Here is a 21,971-nt window from a genome sequence, read left to right on the forward strand (position 1 = left end):
CAATTTACTATGTAGTCTCAGAGTGGCCTTGAACTCACAGCAATACTCCTGCCTCTGCCTCTGAGTGCTGGGATTAAAGGCATGTGCCACCACACCAAGCTAAAATATTTTATATACTTTTTTTTTTTTTTTACAAGCAGAGGCAGAGTGAGAGAGCTGTAGCATCAGAGCCTCCAGCCACTGCAAATGAACTCCAGACTCATGTGTCACTTTGTGCATCTGGCTCTATGTGCGTACTGGGGAGTTGAACTTGGGTTGTTAGGTTTTTGCAGGCAAATGCTTTAACCACTGAGGCACCTCCATACCCCCAATATCCTTTTTTTTTTTTTTTAAATTAAGTTTGTTGAGGTAGGGTCTCACTCTAGTCCCAGCTGAACTGGAATTCACTATGTAGTCTCAGGGTGGCTTCAAACTCTCCATGATCTTCCTCCTTCTGCAGGGATTAAAGGTATGTGTCACCATGCCTGGCCTTTTTTGTTTTAAAGTATATTTATTTGCAAGGAGAGAGAGAGAATGAGAATGGGCATTCCAGGGCATAGCACCACTGCAAATGAACTCCAAGCTCATGTACTACTTTGTGCATTTGGTTTTATGTGGGTACTGGGGAATTGAACCCAGGCCATTAGGCTTTGCAAGAAAGTGCCTTTAAATGCTAAGCTATCTCTCCAGCCCCCAAACATCTAAGACCTTAAAAGTTGATATGAAAGAGATAAACAGCTGAGTAGAAAAATGGGCAGATGGGCATAAGTTGGATTGAATAGAAAACTCAAGTTGGGTCACAGGTAAACATGTTTCATATATCAGACTGATCAAGATGGTTTAATATGTTTGCAGAGACTTCAGTGGATCTTATAGGCTGGTGCAGCCTTTATAAGTACCTAATAGTTATCCCAAGTTTCATTGTTTATATATATATTTTTTTTTTTCTTTTTTGAGGTGGGGTCTCACTCTAGCCCAGGCTGACCTGGCACTCAGTCTGCAGTCCCAGGCTGTCCTCAAACTCACAATGATCCTTCTACTTTTGCCTTCCAAGTCTTGGACTTAAAGGTGTGTGCTACTACACCAAGCCATTGTTTATATATTTTTGTGTGAAGTACTCTGTGTATGTGCAAATGGATATGGCCTGTGCACATGCTTGCAGAAGCCAGAGGAGGATGCTGGGTGACCTTGTCTATCATTCTTCATCTTATTTCCCTGGGGCTCCAGCAATCCTCCTGTCTCCACTCCCCTTAGCATTGGGGTAATAGGCATGTGTAGCTATGACCATTGTTTTATGCAGGTGTTGGGGGGTTGAACTCAAATCCTCATGCTTCTTTTCTGTAGGAGCGTTATAATTTTCATTAAGTAAAATGTCACTGAGGTATTGCACGTGTCCAGAATGAAAATTTCACAAGAATACATGGTTAGCATTTCAGTGTAATGAAAGTAGATTGGATCCTGGCTAACTGGAGTTACAGGGTATATTTTCACAACTGAACACTTTGTATGTATAATAAAAGCATTGCAGTTCATAACAGTAGTCTTGAAGATGAGCCAGGTGTTTCAGATGGCGCTCACTTGCACTGCCGGATGTCACAGCGGTACAGTGCAAAAACGCACGCCCTGTGTTCAGCACCAGGGCTGCTGGAAGTCTGCAGGAAAGCACCTCCAGAAGCACCCTGCAGTCACTGTGTACTTGATTTGAAAGGAAACAAAAAAAAACTTTGAGGCAAGCCCAACCGACTGGCCCCACCCCCCTTTTTATATGAGAAAGAATGAGGAGAGGGGGAGAGAACTGGTCTGCCATGGCCTCCAGCCACTGTAATCAAACTCCAGACACATGTGCCAACTTGTGCATATGTGCAACCTTGTACATCTGGCTTACATGGGATCTGGAGAATTGAACATCGGTTCTTTGGCTTTGCAGGCATGCACCTTAACCACCAAGCCATCTCTCCAGCCCTACGCTTGATTTAAAAAAATATATTTTATTTTTATTTACTTACTTATTTGACAGAGAAAGAGGGGAAGAGAGCAAATGGGCGTGCCAGGGCCTCTAGCTACTGCAAATGAACTCCAGATACATGTGCCTCCCCCCCACCCTTGTGCATCTGCCTAATGTGGGTCCTGGGGAATCGAACCTTGGTCCTTTGGCTTTGCAAGCAAATGCCTTAACGGCTAAGCCATCCCTCCAGCCCTACACTTGATTTTTTTTTCTTTTTTTTCACGTCAGACGGGTTATGTGCCAGAGCGTAACAAGGTTTAGTGGGAGGCACACGTCACGCAAGAGTGTGAACACCCAATCATCACGCTTATGAACCAATAAAAGGATCCCTACACTTGATTTTTAAATTCCATTTTCATTTTCACCCCTTAGGCCACATTCACATTCAGTTATGTGAGCTAATACAAGGTCTGGACTCACAAGAAGTTGGGAATACTTAATCACCCAGTGCACAAAGAAACTGACATTTTTATAAGTGCAAGAATTTTGCTTTTGTTTTTTTGAAGTAGGGTCTCACTCTAGCCCAGGCTGACCTGGAATTCACTATGTAGTTTCAGGGTGGTCTTAAACTCATGGTGATCCCCTACCTGTACCTCCTGGAATTAAATGTGTGCACTACCACATAGGGCATAGGGAAGATTTTGACTTATAATTTTATTTTAATTCAGTGAGGCTAGGCAATTAGACTATTTTATAGCTTTCCTAAATTTTTAACTATCATGAAGCCCACACAGGAAAGTTCTAGAAACTTACCACTTTGAATGATGATTTCTGGTTTTGAAGCATGTTGTTGGCATAGTAACCTGAAAATACACAATTTCAAAGAATCAGTAAATAGTTTAATTTATAGGTTTAAAATATATCCTATGACTTAAGAAGTTTTTTTTTTTTCTTTCTTTTTCCAAGGTAGGGTCTCACTCTGGCCAGGCTGACCTAGAACTCACTATGTAGTCTGAGGGTGGCCTCGAGCTCATGGTGATCCTCCTACCTCTGCATCCTGAGTTCTGGGATTAAAGGCATGTGCCACTGCGCCCGGCAGCTGACTTAAGAAGTTTTAAACATGTATATGTATATGTATATGTATATGTATATGTATATGTATATGTATATGTATATGTATATGTATATGTATATGTTTTGGCTTTTAGAGGTAGGGTCTTCCTCTAGCCCAGACTGACCTGGATGAAATTCATTATGTACTCTCAGGGTGGCCTCAAACTCAAGGCAATCCTCCTACCTCTGCCTCCCAAGTTATGGGATTAAAGGTTGTGCTACCATGCCTGGCTCTATTTTTCTATTATTTTTTAAAATTGTTTATTCATTTGTAAGCAGAGAGAGAGAGAGAGAGAATGAGTGAGTGAATGAGTGATCCAGGGCCTCTTGCCACTGCCACCAAACTCTAGATGCACGCATATTTTGTGGGTGCTGGAGACTCGAACCTGAGCCATCAGTCTTTGAAAGCAAGTGTCTTTAACCACTGAGCCCTCATTTTCATGATGGATACACTTGAAACAGGGTCTCACTCTGTAATCTAGGCTCACTTACGACTCAATCCTACCTCAGATTCTTGAGTACAGGGATTATAGGAACATGCCATTACATCTGGCATAAAATAGGAAAGATGCTATTTAAACCTGTGTAAAATTACCAGCTCATGAGTCTGGAGAGATGGCTTACCGTTTTAAGGCATTTGCTTGCAAAGCCAAAGGATCCCAGTTCGATTCTGTAGAACTCACATAAGCCAGATGCACAAAGGGGCACATACATCTGGAGTTTGCAGTGGCTGGAGGCCCTAGCGTGCCCATTTTCTTTCTCTCTCTCCTCCCTCCCTTTTTTTCTTTCTCTAATAAATAAATAAAATGTATTTTAAAAACTGATCAATTCACATGAAGTGTGTCAGAGGTCTTATTTGCTGTCTTATGTTTTGCCATAAAAAGGTATTAAATAGGGCATGAAATAGTGCCTGGAGCTGGGTATGGTGGCGCACATCTTTAATCCCAGCACTCAGGAGGCAGAGGTAGAAGGATTGCCAGAGTATGAGGCCACCCTGAGACTACATAGTGAATTCCAAGTCAGCCTGGGCTAGAGTGAGACCCTACCTGGAAAAATAAAATAAATAAATAAATAAAAACTACCTGGAATACTTGGATATGCAAGCATGGAATTTTTAAAAATCATCTAAAAAACGATGGCAGAAAAATTGTATCATAAACGTATGTTTCCCTTACAGCAATCCTATTACCACAACAGTGTAACAGGTAGCTGTGTACTGGTGCAGTGGTGGAAGTTACACTTTCCCTGTGCACAAGATGGCCTGTGAATGTGGAAGTGAAAGCCTCTTCCTGCTGCAGAGAAGCAGCTTGTGATGACTCCCGTCTCTTCAGGATATGAAACCACCATTACAATTACATTACCCTTGTGCATTTGGCTTACGTGGGTCCTGGGGAATTGAACTAAGGTCCTTAGGCTTTGCAGACAAGCACCTTAAACATGAAGCCATCTCTCCAGCCCTAAAATTCTGTCGTAATCTAAACATTCCTTATCCCAACCTCCCAAATGTAGTTTTAAAATTTTCATGAAATACTTGTAAGTTCCTCCAGATCCATCAGCTTGTGGAAGTGCTTGGTCCTTTATGGCACAGAAAAAGTGGTAATTCTTGGCACAGGATTTTAAATCACATCCCACAGTGGCTCCTTTTTGACCACAAAATGTGCATTTCTATAGAAGAACAGATTTTATTGGGTAAGAAGCTGTTTTTCATAATCTTTGTTAAGATTTAAAGATACTACTTACTGTTACTTGGGCCGGCAGCTGGCTGTTTTTATCCTGGAGATCATCAACACAGTTCCATCCATGGTATAAACTTCCGATGCAACTTACATTTATTTGGCAGCTCTTTTGGAAACTGCATTAAAACCTCAGCTAGCTAGAAGGTTGCCACAGACTGTGTTCTAATGGTCTGAATTTTATTATTTTTATTTGTATGTGGGGGGGGCACACCTGGGTCTCTAAACACCAGGCACCTGTGCAACTTTTTGAATCCAGCTCACATGGATGGTTTGATAATTGAACCTGGGCTAGCAAGCTTTGCAGGCAAGTACCTTCAACCTCAGTCTTTACAGCCCTGGTCTGATTTTTTAAAAAATTATTTATTTACTTATTTGACATAGAGAGAGAAAGAGAATGGGCATGCCAGGGCTTCCAGCCACAGCAAATGAACTCCAGACACGTGTGCCCCTTTGTGCATCTGGCTAATGTGGGTCCTGTGGAATCAAACCAGGGTCCTTTGGCTTTACAGGCAAACACCTTAACTGCTAAGCCATCCCTCCAGCCCTAGCCTGATTTTTAAAAGCAGAAAATGTAATTATTTCAGAAAACCATCCTTTTTAGGTACAGCTGCATAAAAAGTGGGTCTAGTAGACTCCTATAGCTCTAGGCAGAGTTCCTAAGATTTGTATGACCTTAGCTGACATTTGCTGTGATGACTCCCTCCTAAGACTTGGGGTCCTCTCTGGATGATAATGATGGTCCTGTGGAGTCACAGTTCTTTGCAGTCTGTGGCCCACCACCGCATGGGTCTCCCCCTTACCTAACTGAGCCCCCTGCCTCTGCTGTCTGCATACACTGAGTAGCCCCAGCACTAAAGCAACTCAACAGGACAAATGCTGACACCTTGGAGAGACCAAATGTCCCTAGTCATTAGCTTTTCTGGGTACATCAGCATGAGACACTCAAACTTGCTATCCTGTTTGCTCTTTTGTGAGTGGCCTTTTACAGAGTAAGCTTGGGGAGCCATTGGACCCACTAGGATAGCTCCCAGCCATGCTTCCTTCCTGGATAGATCCCTTGGGGTGGCAGCTCCTGGGTAGATGCTGGCTCATGACGAGCTCCCTCAGTACCTGTGCAGAGAGGCGGTGCCACAGCAGTAGGCTTTCACATAGCAGCTTGTCTCGTGTGTGGGGATGACCGTTCTCTTGCTTGGTGTGAGCAAGAGAAAGCCCAGCTCTTGGCTGCTTGCTCCCTATGAGCAGGAGTCCCAACTACGACTGGGGAGAAGGAGGAAGGGCCTGAGCTCACAGCGACATCACAGAGCCACTAAAATAAGCTTTGTCCAAGCTTGTCTGGCTTGCAGGTTCTTCTGCTTAAAGCATCTAGCTCACCTTTGTTACTGAAGTGTGCCAGCTCATTTTAACTATTCAATTTGCAATAGTCTAAGTTTCTGACATTCCTACCCCTCTCAGCTGCAAGATGCTTCTCTGTCCCTAGCAGTTCATTAGACTTTCTTTTGAATGCACGCCCTCAAGGATCATGCAGGCCATCCTATACGAGTAATTAAAACACTTCTACTTACCAGCTTTCTTCCTCTCTTGATTTCTTTCTTTACTGATTGCACATCAAAACTTCGATCAGGATTATGTGGATTATAATCCTCACATTCCACAAGTGCTGAAGAATACAACTGTAAATTGGGGGAAAACCAGTGTATGCATAAAATAGTGTCGAACGCCACATGTTGGAAGGCACTACCAAAAAGAACTTACTGGGAATGGAAAATAGTGGCCACTTTGGCGGGGGCTGGGGGAGAATGGGGGCATATGAGCAGACCACAAGCTGCTCTACTGATCTGTGTGGCCCCAGTCCCCATGCCCTATTGCTGAGCTCCACTTCCTAGCTGGGCCCTGGTTCTGAGTCGGGCCAGTCTCACTCCCTGTTTCAGGGGGTGTAGTAGGCCTGGGGTAGTAGCTATACATCCAGAGCAAGTGGTCTGCGAAGAAGAAAGAAGCAAGGGCTTCCTGGAGGCTTTCCAGGTTTGCTTCTCAGACATGCTTGCATCTTTAAGAGCCAAAATGTCCCTCCCTAGCCTTACTGTAGTTGTATAACCTCCCTGTAGCCTAGAACTTGGAATCCTACTACCTTTCCCTTCTGGGTACTAGGATTAGTGGTGTGAGCCATCACACCTGACCACAAACACCCTTTTTATGTTTTAGATGGCCCAAGTGTCCATGCATCACAAAATAATCCAATCTATCTTTTCAACTCAAGACCAGTATCACACATACCCAAATAACAAAGAGCACGAAAAACAAGAGAAATTAATTTTTTTGTTTATCTGCAAGGAGAGAGAGAGGGAGAGATGGTTATGCCAGGGTCTCCAGCTGCTGCAAACGGACTTCAGCTGCATGCACCACGTTGTGTATCTGGCTTTACATAGCTACTGGAGAATCAAATTTGAGTCATTAGGCTTTACAGACAAGTGCTTTAACTGCTTAGCCATCTCTCCAGCTTCAAGAAAAAATTAATTTTTTACTTTTTAAAAAAATTTTTAATTTTTATTAACATTTTCCATGATTATAAAAAAATAACCCATGGTAATTCCCTCCCTCCCCAACACTTTCCCCTTTGAAGAAAAATTAATTAAAAAAATTATTTGTTTGAGAAAGAGAGACAATTTGGCTTTGCAGGCATTCGCCTTAACTGCTAAGCCATCTCTGCAGCTGAAGAAAAATTTTTGACATTTGCACAGGCAAAGATTTCTTATAAATATCAGAAACCAAGGCTGGAGAGATGGCTTGGCAGTTAAGGCGCTTGCCTGAGAAACTGAAGGACCCAAGTTCAACTCTCCAGGTTGCACATTAGCAAGATGTGCAAGGTTACACAAGTGTGTAAGGTCACACGTGCACAAGGTGGTGCACGTGTCTGGAGTTCAACTACAGTGGCTGGAGGTCCTGGTGTGCCAATTCTCTCTGTGTCTTTCCCCCCCTCTCTCTGTCTCTCCTAAATGGCCACTCTGTTGGGCTTGCTTTAAAAATAAACAAAAACAAGCTGGGAGTGGTGGTGCAGCAATCAGGAGGTTATGGAAGGAGGATCACTGTGAGTTCCAGGTTGGCTGGAGTGATACCTTGCCTCAAACAAAAAATCAGAGAAACCACAGAGAAAAAATTAACATGCTGGACTTTGCCAGGGTGAAAATTTGCTCTTTGAAATAAGAAGACTAAAAAGGGGCTGGAGAGATGGCTTAGCGGTTAAGCGCTTGCCTGTGAAGCCTAAGGACCCCGGTTCGAGGCTCGGTTCCCCAGGTCCCACGTTAGCCAGATGCATAAGGGGGGCACACGTGTCTGGAGTTCGTTTGCAGAGGCTGGAAGCCCTAGTGCTCCCATTCTCTCTCTCTCCCTCTATCTGTCTTTCTCTCTGTGTCTGTCGCTCTCAAATAAAAAAAAAATTTAAAAAATAAATTTAAAAAAAAAAAGAAGACTAAAAAGGCAAGCCACAAACTGGATGAAAAGACAACACATATATATGACCAAAGGCTTGGGTCCAGCTCAATAAATCATATCAGTTAAATATAGACAAGGGATGGGCTGGAGAGATGGCTTAGCGGTTAAGTGCTTGCCTGTGAAGCCTAAGGACCCCGGTTCGAGGCTCGGTTCCCCAGGTCCCACGTTAGCCAGATGCACAAGGGGGCACACACATCTGGAGTTCGTTTGCAGAGGCTGGAAGCCCTGGCGTGCCCATTCTCTCTCTCCCTCTATCTGTCTTTCTCTGTGTCTGTCGCTCTCAAATAAATAAATAAAAAATTAAAAAAAAAAAAAGGTGTGTGCCAACATGCCCGGCTATTTAAAAAAAAATATATATATAGACAAGGGAGGACCTGGTGAGATGGATTAGCAGTTAATGTGTTTGCCTGCAAAGCCAAAGGATTCTGGTTCGATTCTCCAGGACCCATGTAAGCCAGAGGCACAAGGGAGCACATGTGCCTGGAGTTCGTTTGCCATGGCTGGAGGCCTTGGCATACCCATTCTCTCCCTCTCAAATAAATGAATAAGATAAAGAAATATAGACAAAGGGGGTGCTGGTGAAATGGCTTAGCAGTGAAGGTGTTTGCCTGCAAAGCCTAAGGACCCAGATTTGATTCCCCAGGACCCACATAAGCTAGATGCATAGGGCAGTGCATGTGTCTGGAGTTCGTTTTCAGTGGCTGAAGGCCTTGGTGCACCAATTCTCTCTATCTGCCTCTCTCTCAAATAAATAAATGAATAAATAAAATATTAAATATAGACAAGGGTAGGGGTTTAGCTCAATGGTAGAACCTTTGAATAATATGTACAAAGTCCTGGGTTTGATCCCAGCACTACCAGGAAGTGGGGTGTTGTAGTCAGGTTCGCATTGCTGGTAGAAATCACCCAACCAGCAGCTTGTGGGGAAAAGGAGATTTATTTTGGATTACAGACTCGAGGGGAAGCTCCATGATGGCAGGGGAAAACGACGACATGAGCAGAGAGTGGACATCACCTCCCTTGCCAATATCAGGTGGACAACAGCAGTAGGAGAGTGTGCAAGACACCCATCAGCCTGCCCCTAACAATGCATTGCCTCCAGGAGGCTTTCATTTCCAATTGACATCAGCTAGGGAGACTAACATTCAGAACACCTATATTTATGGGAGACACCTGAACCAAACCACCACATGGGGAAAACTATTTGAATAGACACTTCATAAAGAATTTATGCATGGTGGATGCCACATGAAAAGATACTCAAGATCTTTAACCCTAATGCAAATTAAAACCACAATGAGTTGCCAAGATACACCCAGTAGACTGGCTCTAATTAACTTCCAGGCTCAAGTGATTTTGCCTTAGCATCCAATGTATCTGGGATTATACCTGCACGCCACTGCACCCAGCTTCAAAACAGTAAGGCCAGAAATGGGGAGACATACAGTCAGTGAAGTGGTTGGCAGCCTGAGTTTGTATCTGCAATACCCCTGTAAAAGCCAGGTGTGGCAGTGTGTGCCTACATTCTAAGAGCCAGGGAGATGGAGATGGAGACAGGAGAATCCCTGGGGTGTGCTGGCTACTAAGTCTAGCCAAATTGGTGAGTTTTATGTTCAATGAGAGATCCTGTCTCAAAAAATAGGGTGGAAAGAAAATGAAGAAGCTAACCAATGTTGACCTCTGCCCTCTACATGCATGTACAGATACCTACATACACACTTGCACACACATACACATATGTACATAAGCAAACACACACACACACACGATTTTTAAAAAATAAAGTTTAAAAGGTTTTTTTTTTTCTTTTCAAGGTAGGATCTCACTCTAGCCCAGGCTGACCTGTGTCCCCAGGCTGGCCTTGAACTCACAACAATCCTATCTTTGCCTCCCAAGTGCCACCATGCTTGGCTAAAGTTAAAAGTTTTAAAGTTAAAATTGCACTTTATAACCAGAAATCCTACTTCTAGATCTTTCCGTAAGAGAAGTAAATGCATATATGCACACAAAGACCAATATACACATACTCGTAACCAGTTTACACATGTTGGTCAGTGACTGAATGGACAGACTGTAACATATCTACATAATGAAGTAATATGAAAAAATAAAAGGAAAGCAAGTACTGGTATGTTCAGCCCTTGCTTTTCTCAGAAGTGGCTCAGGACCTCCTCCTCTGGGTACCCAAGCCCTCCAGTGTGGAAGTTCCTCATGTAAAATGCTGCAGTATTTGCATATAGCCCACAAGTATTCTGTGTGCTTTAAACCATCTCTAGAATACTTCCCATATGTGATACTGTGTAAATGCTATGTGCATAGTTGTTTTGTTGGCGGGAAATGGCTCAGTGGGCAGAATAATTGCTGCTCAAGCTGGAGTACTGAGTTTGGTCCTCAGACCCCATGTAAAAAACCAAAGGCATGGTGGACTTCTGTGATCCTAGCATAGTGACGCTGCCAGTGAGATGGAGGCGGAGACGAGAATTCCCAGAAGTTTGTGGTGAGTTGCAGCAAAGACCAGAGCAGAATCCCTGGTGATGCAGTGGCAAACGAGAAAGGCCCTGTCTCAAAACAAGGTGGAAGATGACCTCCGACTTCCACACATGCACTGCGCCATGTGTGGACCGTCTCTCTCTCCTTTCTTTGTTGCAGTCAGGTTTACATTGCTGCAGAAATCGCCCAACCAAGAGCAGCTTGTGTGGAAAAAAAGGGGTTATTTTGGCTTATAGACTTGAGGGGGAAGCTACATCATGGCAGGGGAAACAATGGCATGAGCAGAGGGAGGACATCACCCCTGGCCAACATAAGGTGGACAATAGCACCGGGACAGTGTGCCAAACACTGGCAAGGGGACACTGGCTATAACATCCATAAGTCCACCTCCCAACAATACACTGCTTCCAGGAGGTGTTAGTTCCCAAGTCTCCATCAGCTGGTAACCTAGCATTCAGAACACTTAAGTTTATGGGGGGCACCTGAATCAAACCACCACATTCTGCCCCTGTCCCCCATCAACTGATAACCATCTATGATGTAAATGTACTCAGTCCATCTTTAAAAATCCTCATAGTTTTTATCAATCATAATGATGTTCAAACATTCTAATAATCCAAGGTCTTTTAACTGAGCCATAATACCAAAAAATAAACCAAAATTCCCATAATGGCACAGAATACACATTCACATTGCAAAGGATGACACTGGGCATAGCAAAGAAATATTCAACCAATACAAGATTTAAACATGGCAAACATCAAACTCTGTAGCTCCAAGTCCGACTTTAGTCAATGACAAGGGTCCAAGTCTGTTAATTCTAACCACTGACAAGTCTCTGGAGTTCCAATTCTGCCCCTCCAGCTAGGCTACTCACAGTCCTGGAAAACTTATTTGGGGGCGTGCAGCTTTCCTTAGCAGTCATCATGTGGTCCTGGCATCTCCACTGGGTCTCCACTGCAATACATGGTCCATCTTCACTGTTCCATCAGGTCTCCATGCAGGCAATCCGGCGTCACACTACTCATGGCCATTTCCAAAACTCAAGACCATGCTGCAAACTCAATGACTCTCTTTCCTGCATTTCTTACACTCCATAATACCAGGTGGAATGCCAATTTGTTAATCCAGAGGGGAGTAAAGCAGACTTTGAAGTCTAAGACACTCCTTCAGCATTCTGGCCCCTTCAAAAGATTGCATTCTTCCTGTTGTCCCAATTCAGGTCAACTGGCCTAATCTTAATGGTTATAATCTCTCAATTGCAGCTGAACAGGCAGCAGTTTTGGTCCAAAGATTTCATTTCTGTGCCATATCCCTCTGCTCATAATTGTCTGTTTCTATGTAAAGCAACCATGCACAAATTTTCAGGACAAGGGCATAACAGCAAGCCTCTCACACGAACTGCTTCTAACCAAGTCCAAGCAAAGCTCTTTCTCACCCTTACAAACCAAACCTCACAGTCCACAGTTCTTACTGTATTCAGGTCTTTTGACTCTGACCAGAACAGTCAATCAGGCTTTACTTACAGCACTGCAAGGTGTCACTTGGGCTACGGTTTCAAAGCCTTCCACATTCCTCTTGAAAATCGGCTCCAAAAGGCCAAAGCCACATAGTCAGGAGTTTTAGCAGTAATGCCACTTTAGATACCAACTTTACTGTTGCAGTCAAGTTTGCATTGCTGGCAGAAATCACCTGACCAAAAGCAGCTTGTGGGGAAAAACGGGTTTATTTTGGCTTATAGACTTGAGGGGAAGCTCCGTCATGGCAGTGGAAAACAATGGCATGAGTAGAGGGTGGACTTCACCACTTGACCAACATAAGGTGGACAATAGCAAAGGGAGAGTGTGCTAAACATTGGCATGGGGACACTGGCTATAACACTCATAAGCCCACTCCCAACAATACACTGCCCCTAGGAGGCATTAATTCCCAAATCTCCATCAGCTGGGAACCTAGCATTCAAAACACCTAAGTTTATGGGGGACACCTGAATCAAACCACCATCACCACACTCACACAAAATAAAAGGAGCTGGAAGTATTGTCCAATAGTAGACCACAACCTTCATATGTGCAGCACTCATGTAAGACCCTGAAAAGAGTAGTTTTAATATTTTTCAAGTAACTTACCAAACACTTCTCATGAGCAGCTATATTCTCTGATCGTGCAAAGTACAGGACACTGTGGTCCACACCACTGGGGCACAGGGCACATGTTCTTTTTTCCAACATTTCTGCAATCTGAAAAACACCTATAAAAAATAACCTGGTAAGAAACAGGACACTTATCTTTTGGTATGTGTGCAGATGCTTGTGCCCAGAGGAAAATGCTGGGTGTCTTTCTGTGATGCACATCTGTGTATTTCCTTAGTCTTTTCATTGAATCCAGCAATCAGACTGGCTGACCAGTAAGTCCTGGTGATTCTCCAGTCTCTGCTCCCCACAGGACTGGGGTTGTAGGTATGTGTGACCATGCCCAGCTGTTTACATGGATGCTGGTGAATACAACTCAGTGGGAATGAAGGCTTCTGAGACCCTCATTCTTGCCTAGCAAGCACCTTTTTCTTAATAGCCAACTCTCCATTCCCCCAAAAGGTAGGATTTTATGGACTCACAAATGTTTCCTCCAGGCTTAAAGTAGGAGACAGGGCCCTGTTTCTTTTATTACTTAAATTTATTTATATATATATTTTTTGAAAATTACATACATGTCATATGGAACCCTACTTTTTTGGACAATGGAACACTCAGGAGCCATAGATTGTTGCTAGAAATTTTTCAGTGCCAGGGATGGGATACCTTCCAGACGTTGTTGGCCAGGGAGGTCCCTGATGCCCCCAAAACATTATAGGCCATTGCCAAGGCCCTTGGTTTCCCACTAGGAACAGATGGTAAGACCCTATTTCTGAAGATCCCACATACTTGGGGTACAAGGCCACTGAGAAGCTGAGCTGATAACCTCCTCCATGTAGACCAGCTGACAGAAAGCTGGAAGAAGCCATTGCATGCAGTTCAATGGGAGAGAGAGAAATCACCAGTGAAGATACTCAACAGTGGACACTGCAAGCCTTATATATGCTCGGCCAGGCCAAATGAGCCAAGGGGTGCAATAGTGGCAAATCTGTCATGGTGGAAACAACTGCCCTCTAATTGGCCTGGAGGCCCACTCCATGGGAAGGAATACATCCCTGATACTTAAAACAGGGGTAGTCATGAGCCCTAGGGGTGTAATGTCTGCTGCTGTCTGGCTAAATGTATATACTATACTTATCTAATTGCCCAGTAAGCACTTCTCTTAATGTTCATACCCTTATATTAATGTTACTCTCACTTTTGGTAGAGAATCTTCTCTTTTCAGATGGCAGTGACCTTGGGATGACTCAGAAGACATCATGGTGCTGGAAAGAAGTGACTGGCATGCTCAGTACTGTAACATCTCTATCACACCTTCCAAGGTTCAGGGTCTAATGTGGAAGAGGTGGCAGAAAAAATGTAAGAGCCAAAGGAAGGGTAGGACTCCTTACAACGTGCTCCCCCCAGACACAAAATGGCCTGGATATCCATGACTTCACAGTGCCTGACACTACCTACACAAGACCATCATAAGAGGAGGAAAAGACCATGACATCAATAAAAGAGAGACTGGTTGAGATGGGGAGGATGAAGTTTCAAAGGGGAAAGTGGGGGGAGGGAGGGGATTACCATGGGATATTTCTTATAATCATGGAAGTTGTTAATAAAAAAGTGAAATAAAAAATGAAATAAATTACATACATGTATAGAAGGTGTTTTTATCATATTCCTCTCCTGTTACCCTGTCTTACCCCCTGCCACTCCACTCTCACAGAACCCTTCCTGCTTTCCATGCAGTCCCTCTTCGCGCCTTTTTGTTGCCATTGTTTTGTGACCCACTGAGGATAATTAGGGTCATGGTCACGAGTGTGGGTGGTGCTATTTACTGGAGTGTGGACAAATGACCAATGGTTGCACCATTTAAGACAATGATAGAGTGTTGACAGAGCCCTATTTTTATTAGAGTTTCAAATACTCAAGGGACAAAATAATCAGCAAACCCAATGGAAAAAGCAACTCAGATAAGTTTTTAATGAGTTAATAAAAGAAAAGTCACTTAAAAATGTCTGAGATGGGGAATGTAGGTCTTGCCCAGAATATACACAGCTTTGAATTTGATTCCTAGTAACACACACACTCACACACAACTTTAATCCTAGCACTTTGGAGGCACAAGGAGGAGGATCACTATGAGTTCAAGGGCCAGCCTGGGACTAAAGAGTGAGTTCCAGATTCAGCCTGGGCTAGAGTAAGACCCTGCCTTAAAAAAAAAAAAAAAAAAAAAAAGGAAAGTTCAATTCAAGAAACTAAGCAATACTCTGAAAACACTGCTCTACCCATAGGAGCTCTCACTAACAGCTGTCACTGAAAATCAATAAGAAAACAAGGGTGTAAGAAGAGCAACAATGTTTGGACCTGGGGGTGCCTCACCTATAACTTAGCCCTTGGGAGGTAGAAATAGGAGGAGGTAAGGCCATTCTTTTTTAAAATTTATTTTTATTTGCAAGGGGGGGGGGGGATGAGTGGGTCAGGGCCTCTTGCAGTTATAAACAAACTGCAGATGCATGTGCTACTCTGTGCATCCATGTGTGCACTGGGGAAATTGAACCACGGCCTGAGCCTTATAAGCAAGTGCCTTTAACGCTGAACTATCTCCCCAGCCAAGGCCATTGTTTTTTTTTTTCAAAATATTTTTTTTTGTTTTTGTTTTTGTTTTTTGTTTTTCGAGGTAGGGTCTCACCTGGTCCAGGCTGACCTGGAATTAACTATGTAGTCTCAGGGTGGCCTTGAACTCACGGTGATCCTCCTACCTCTGCCTCCCGAGTGCTGGGATTAAAGATGTGCGCCACCACGCCCGGCCAAAATTTTTTTGCTGTGATTTTTTTTGTAAATTGAGAACTCCCATAATTGGATACAATATCCCATGGTAATTCTCTCCCTCCCCCACCCTGCTTTCCCCTTTGAAACTCCACTCTCCATCATATCCCCTCCTCCTCTCAATCAGTCTGCATTTTATTTTGATGTCATGATCTTTTCCTCCTATTATGATGGTCTTGTGTAAGTCATGCCAGGCACTATGAGGTCATGGATATCCAGGCCATTTTGTGTCTGGGGGGAGCACGTTGTAAGGAGACCTACCCTTTTACCCTTCCTTTGGCTCTTACATTCTTTCTGCCACCTCTTCCGCAATGGACCCTGAGCCTTGGAAGGTGTGATAGTGATATTGCAGTGCTGAGCACTCCTCTGTCACTTCTTCTCAGCACTATGGTATCTTCTGAGTCATCCCAAGGTCACTGCCATCTGAAAAGAGAAGTTTCTCTAACCAAAAGTGAGAGTAGCATTAATACGTGGGTATGAACATTAAAATAAGTATTGCCAGGCAGTTTGGTAAGCATAGTATATACATTTAGCCAGGTAGCAGCAGACGTTGCACCCCTAGGGCTCATGACTAGCCGTTTTAAGTTTTCAGTATCAGGGATGTATTCCTTCCCATGGAGCAGGCCTCCAGTCAAATTAGAGGGCGGTTGTTTCCCCCATAACAGACATGCCACTATTGCACCCATTGGCTCATTCGGCCTGGCTGGCCAAATTTAAGGCTTGCAGTGTCCACTGTTGAGTATCTTCACTGGTGATTTCTTGCTCTCCCACTGAACTGCATACAGAGTGGTTTTTTCCAGCTTTCTGTTAGCTGGTCTACATGGAGGAGGCTTTCAGCTCAGTTTCAGCAGGATTTCTCAGTGACCTTGCAGCCCAAGTATGTGGAGTCTTCAGCAATAGGGTCTTACCATCTGTTCCTGGTGGGAAACCAAGGGCCATGGTAATGGCCTGTAATGTTTTGGGGGCACCAGGGACCTCCCTGGCCAACAACTCACTGGAAGGTATCCCATCCCTGGCACTGAAGATTTTCTAGTAACAATCTATGAATTCTGAGTATTCCACTGTCCAAAGAAGTAGGTTTCTATATGACTTATTTATATCCTCTTAGCTTTTTATTAGTCCTCCCTCCACCTTTCCTTTACTCAATCTCCTCCCCTGACCTCACTTAGGCCTTTTCACCCCCATTAATCTGTTCTTCTACTTACATATGTACAATACCATCCTATTAAGTCCCCCCCCCACCCCCGCCTCCTTCTCTTTCTATTCCCTGTATATCTCCTTTCTAGCTTGCTGGCCTCTGAGTTTTATTTCTACTCAATAGAAGTCCAATCATTTGTAGCTAGGATCCACATATGAGATATAACATGCGATGTTTGGCTTTCTGGGCCTAGGTTACCTCACCGAGTATAATACTTTCCAGATCCATCCATTTTCCTGCAAATTTCATAACTTCATTTTTCTTTACTGAGTAGAACTCCATTGTATAAATGTGCCACATCTTCACTATGCACTCATCACTTGAGGGACATCTAGGCTGGTTCCATTTCCTAGCTATTGTGAATAGAGTAGCAATAAACATGATTGAACAGGTATCTCTAAGGTAGTGAGATGAGTCCTTAGGATATATGCCTAGGAGTGGTATAGCTGGGTAACATGGTAGATCTATTCTTAGCTGTCTCAGCAAACTCCACACTGATTTCCACAATGGCTAGACCAGATTATGTTACAACAGTGTAGAAGGATTCTTTTTTTTTCTGCATCCTTACCAGCATTTATGGTCATTTGTTTTCATGATGTTAGCCAATATGACAGGAGTGAGATGGAATCTCAACATAGTTTTAATCTGCATTTCCCTGATGACTAGGGATGTAGAACATTTTTTTAGATGCTTATATGCCATCTGTATTTCTTCTTTTGAGAACTCTCTATTTAATTCCATAGCCCATTTTTTAACTGGGTTGTTTGATTTCATATTATTTAAGTTTTTGAGTTCTTTGTATATCCTAGATATTAATCCTCTATCAGATGTACAGCTGGCAAAGATTTTCTACCATTCTGTAGGCTGCCTGTTTGCTCTATTCACAGTGTCCTTTACCGTACAAAATCTTTGTAATTTCATGAAGTCCTGGCAGTTGATCTGTGGTCTTATTTCCTGAGAAAGTGGGGTTATATTCAGAAAGTCTTTGCCAATACCAACATATTAAAGGGTTTCTCCTACTTTTTCCTTTAGCAGTTACAGAGTTTCAGGTCTGATATTAAGGTCTTTGATCCATTTGGACTTAATTCTTGTACATGGAGAAAAAGAAGGATCTATTTTCATCCTTCTACAGATATATATCCAGTTTTCCCAGTATCATTTGCTGAAGAGGCTGTCTTTTCTCCAATGAGTGTTTTTGGGATTTTTGTCGAAGATTAGGCGGCTGTAGCTACCCAGACTTATATATGGGTCCTCTATTCTCTTCTATTGATCTACATGTCTGTTTTTTTTTTGCCAGTAGCATGCTGGTTTTATTTTTACTTTATTTATTTGAGAGAGAGAGAGAGAGAGAGAGAGAGAGAGAGAGAGAGAGAGAGAGGGAGGGAGGGAGGGAGGGAGGGAGGGAGGGAGGGAGGGAGGGAGGGAGGGAGGGAGGGAGGGAGGATGAGAATGAGAATGAGAATGAGAATGAGAATGAGAATGAGAATGAGAATGAGAATGAGAATGAGAATGAGAATGAGAATGAGAATGAGAATGAGAATGAGAATGAGAATGAGAATGAATGGGTGTGCCAGGGCCTCCAGCCACTGCAAACGAACTCCAGACACATGTGCCACCTTGTGTATCTGGCTTACATGGGTCCTGGGGAATCGAACCAGGGTCCTTTGGCTTTGCAGGCAAACACTTTAACTGCTAAGCCATCTCTCCAGCTCTAGTATTTTTATTTATTTATTTTCAAGGAGAGAGAGAGGTTGATTTTGAGAGAATGGACATTCTCCAGGGCTTCCAGTTGCTTCAAACGAATTTTAGACACATGGCCTATTCTATTGGTATGGCTTTCCTGGGAGTTTTTCTAAAAAATTAATTAATTTTTTTTGAGGTAGGACCTCACTCTAGCTCAGGCTGACCTGGAATTCACTATGAAGTCTCAGGTTGGCCTCGAACGCATAGCAATCCTCCTACCTCTGCCTCCCAAATGCTTGGATTAATGGCGTTCACCACCATGCCTGGCTTTTTTAATTGAGAGAAGATACAGAAAGATTGGGGGCACCAGGCCTCCAGCCACTGCAGATTCCAGAGGCAAGTGTCACTTTGTGCATCTGGCTTTACATGGGTACTGGGGAATTGAACTCCAGCCATTAGGCTTTGTGGTCTGGTCTTTCTGCATACAAATATCAAGCATCCTTTTGCTTAAATTCAATTCTTCTGCTTTTGAACTCTTTCCATCTGGCAAATCTTGATCAATACTGCAAGTTCCATGACCTGATTTCTCTGTGAGCACACTCACCTGTGTCTGTGTGCATGTGGAAGATGTCCTATCCTGTCCTCAGTGCTCTTCTAATCTGACAAGCTCATATCCCTGCCTCTGCTTTTCCTGTCCTGACCACACTCCATTCCTCACTTTACTGCTAGAGTGACCTATATACAATGTGCATCATGAGGCTGGAGGCAAGGCTGAGCTCTTGTCTAGCGAGCATAAGTGAAATGTGTAACTGCTCACATATGTCCACCAGCCACAGAATAGGAGCCAAGCTCCTTAATATTACAAACAAGCACATTTATTCCTCCAACAAGTATTTAATAAAGTTCTGACTGTGTATTTCTAGTGTTCCAGGCAAAGTGTTGAAGGTACTAGGGAAGAGACTCATCTTTCATGAAACTTACATTCCAGTAGCAAAGACATTCAAAAAGTGTCCCTTCCCAGGCTGGAGAGATGGCTTAGCAGTTAAGGTGCATGCCTGTGAAGCCTAAGGATGCCGGTTCGGTTCAATTCTCCAGGTCCCATGTAAGCCAGATGCACATGGTGGTGCATGCATGTGCAGTTCATTTGCAGTGGCTAGAGGCCCTGGTATGCCCATTCTCACTCTCTCTCTGTGTCTCTCGCTCCCTCTATCTGTAATAAATAAAGAAAGAAATCGTTTTTTAAAAAAAGTGTCCCCTGCCTTCCATATGGTGATAAGCACTATGAAGACAGATTAGGAACAGTGGAAACAGAGAAAGTATGTTTTGACGGAATAGTTGGGTGAGACTGAGGGAAGATTTTATATATATATATATACTGCACAGATGAGTATAGTGGGGGAAAGGAAGATGGAATAACAAGGGGATGAATTTTCTTTGCACAGGATTGCAAAGTAGAAAGATCTGATGTAGGTTTGTTGGCTTAGAGGTTCCACAAGGTAGGCAGAGATGGCAGAGTTATCAAGAAGGGCCATGGGATGAGCTATGAGCCAGGTTAACGGACTGTTCTGAGAGTGGCAGGTGTCGGCAGGGCTCAGTAGGAGAATCACTTTTGCTTTAACCTTTTAAGGATCATTTTGGCTTCTATGGAAGCCTGCCTGTATGAAGCAGGAGACAATGGTGGCTGGGATGGTAGCAATGGAGATGGTAAAAGACAGGCATGCGATACATTTAGAAGACTGGCTGGGTGGTGCACTAGATGGAGTGAAAGAAGGAAAGAGAAGAGCTGAGTACGCCACAGAGGTTTTTGGCCCGTGCAACTGGCTGAAAGGAACGGGGAAAGTTGGTGGTTGCGGCTTGCAGTATTAGGTAGAAAGGGGTTGGGCAGGGGGAGGGGCAAGAGTTCACTTTGGGAAACACTGACGTTGAGAACATGACAGACGTGGACGAAGTTGATTAAACCATTCTAGAGTCTGGGGAAGAGATCAGGATGAACCCTCATCTCCTTGGCTCCTCCACCCTACAGTCCAAATATGTGTTACTTGAACAGAATATTCAACAGGTTGGCTTTCAGTTGCCACATGTTTGGCGACTGGTGCCTTTTTTTATGTTACCCTCTCGGTGGGAAACAGCTTGGTAAGCTCACTCTTGCTTTTAAACGGTAAGATGAGGTGTTGTGTCGTCCAAAAGAATGTCGTTGGGAAACCCTTATCCGTATCTTGTGGTTCTGTCCACTGCATACTACTGCTGCCTATGACGTTTCCTAGGGCAGGGACAGTTTAATTCTCCTTTATATTCCCAGGACCTGGCCCTGCGCCTGGCTCCATGTAGGAATGTTATTGAGGAAAACCCCAAATAAACCCTCTGCTTCACTTGCTCTTAGTTGACTTTAATCTCACTAATTTTGGAAGTTCCACAGGTGGGTGATACACTATTGGTCTTTCACTAGTTTGGCCATAGTCATAACTCGTGGGGTTATGATAAAGCTTGTCTAGTTAGCCTTTAAGGGCTTGAAGGACTGCTTTTACTGAAAATACAGACTCTTCACTGGGGCCCAGCACATGTCTGATAAGTGACTAAAAGGGGGTGAATGACACCTTCCAAGGCTCAGGGCCTAATGCGAAGAGGTGGCGGAAAGAATGTAAGAGCCAAAGGGAAGGTAGGGCCCCTTACAATGTGCTCCCTCCAGACACAAAATGGCCTGGATATCCAGGACCTCACAGTGCCTGACACTGCCTACACAAGACCATCATAAGAGGAGGAAAAGATCATGACATCAAAATACAAGAGAGACTGATTGAGAGGGGGAGGGGATATGATGGAGAATGTCGTTTCAAAGGGAAAAGTGGGGGGAGGGAGGGTATTACCATGGAATGTTTTTTTTTTTTTATAATCATGGAAGTTGTTAATAAAAATTTGAAAAACAAAAATAAAAAGGGGTGAATGAGCTTGACACCCATGCCTTCAACTACCTTGTCGCTTTTGTTGCTTTAACCTTTGGATCAGATTTCTACCAGAAGACAAGAATTGTAACACTGTTCCCCCAATCCCCCCCACCAGCTTTTGTTTTATTCCCTTTTTTAAAAAATCGTTTTTAATTTCTTCTCGCTCCCTCTCTCAAGGACGACTTTCACTTGTGCTCCTGTGATATGCTGGTTTGCCCAACCGGATTCCAAAAACCTACTGACCACGCTTAGCCTGCCCCAAAGAGCAGGCAGCCTGAGACGTGGGACCCCCTACCGGGGGTCTTCAGAGATGCTCCCCGGTGGGCTCAAAGGCCGTGGGGTGGGGGGAGACAAGGGGACACAGGCGTCAGTCCGCCTGTTGTCCCGGCTGCTCAGCATCAGTGAAGCCTGCCGTCTTCCCGGGTTGTTCTTGGGGTGTCCCCAAGAGCT

General features: G+C 43.8%; 1 protein-coding gene and 1 non-coding gene across 2 annotated transcripts in view; both read right to left on the bottom strand.

Moving 5' to 3' along the window:
• Positions 1-21,971, bottom strand: part of Phf11 (PHD finger protein 11) — a 33,912-nt gene that overhangs the window by 11,583 nt on the left and 358 nt on the right. Inside the window, exons 2-5 of the mRNA XM_045154553.1 lie at positions 12,879-13,000; positions 6,336-6,443; positions 4,569-4,702; positions 2,738-2,787 (exon numbers count right to left, since the gene is read on the bottom strand). Of these exons, the coding sequence (XP_045010488.1) occupies positions 2,738-2,787; positions 4,569-4,702; positions 6,336-6,443; positions 12,879-13,000 (414 nt within the window). The remainder of the gene's footprint in view (positions 1-2,737; positions 2,788-4,568; positions 4,703-6,335; positions 6,444-12,878; positions 13,001-21,971) is intronic.
• On the bottom strand, positions 2,207-2,311 carry LOC123462668. Its single transcript, XR_006638450.1, has one exon. It is a non-coding gene; the product is annotated as a small nucleolar RNA U13 (small nucleolar RNA).

This window comes from Jaculus jaculus, chromosome 7 (assembly GCF_020740685.1).
Source record: "Jaculus jaculus isolate mJacJac1 chromosome 7, mJacJac1.mat.Y.cur, whole genome shotgun sequence".
Lineage (NCBI taxonomy): Eukaryota > Metazoa > Chordata > Mammalia > Rodentia > Dipodidae > Jaculus > Jaculus jaculus.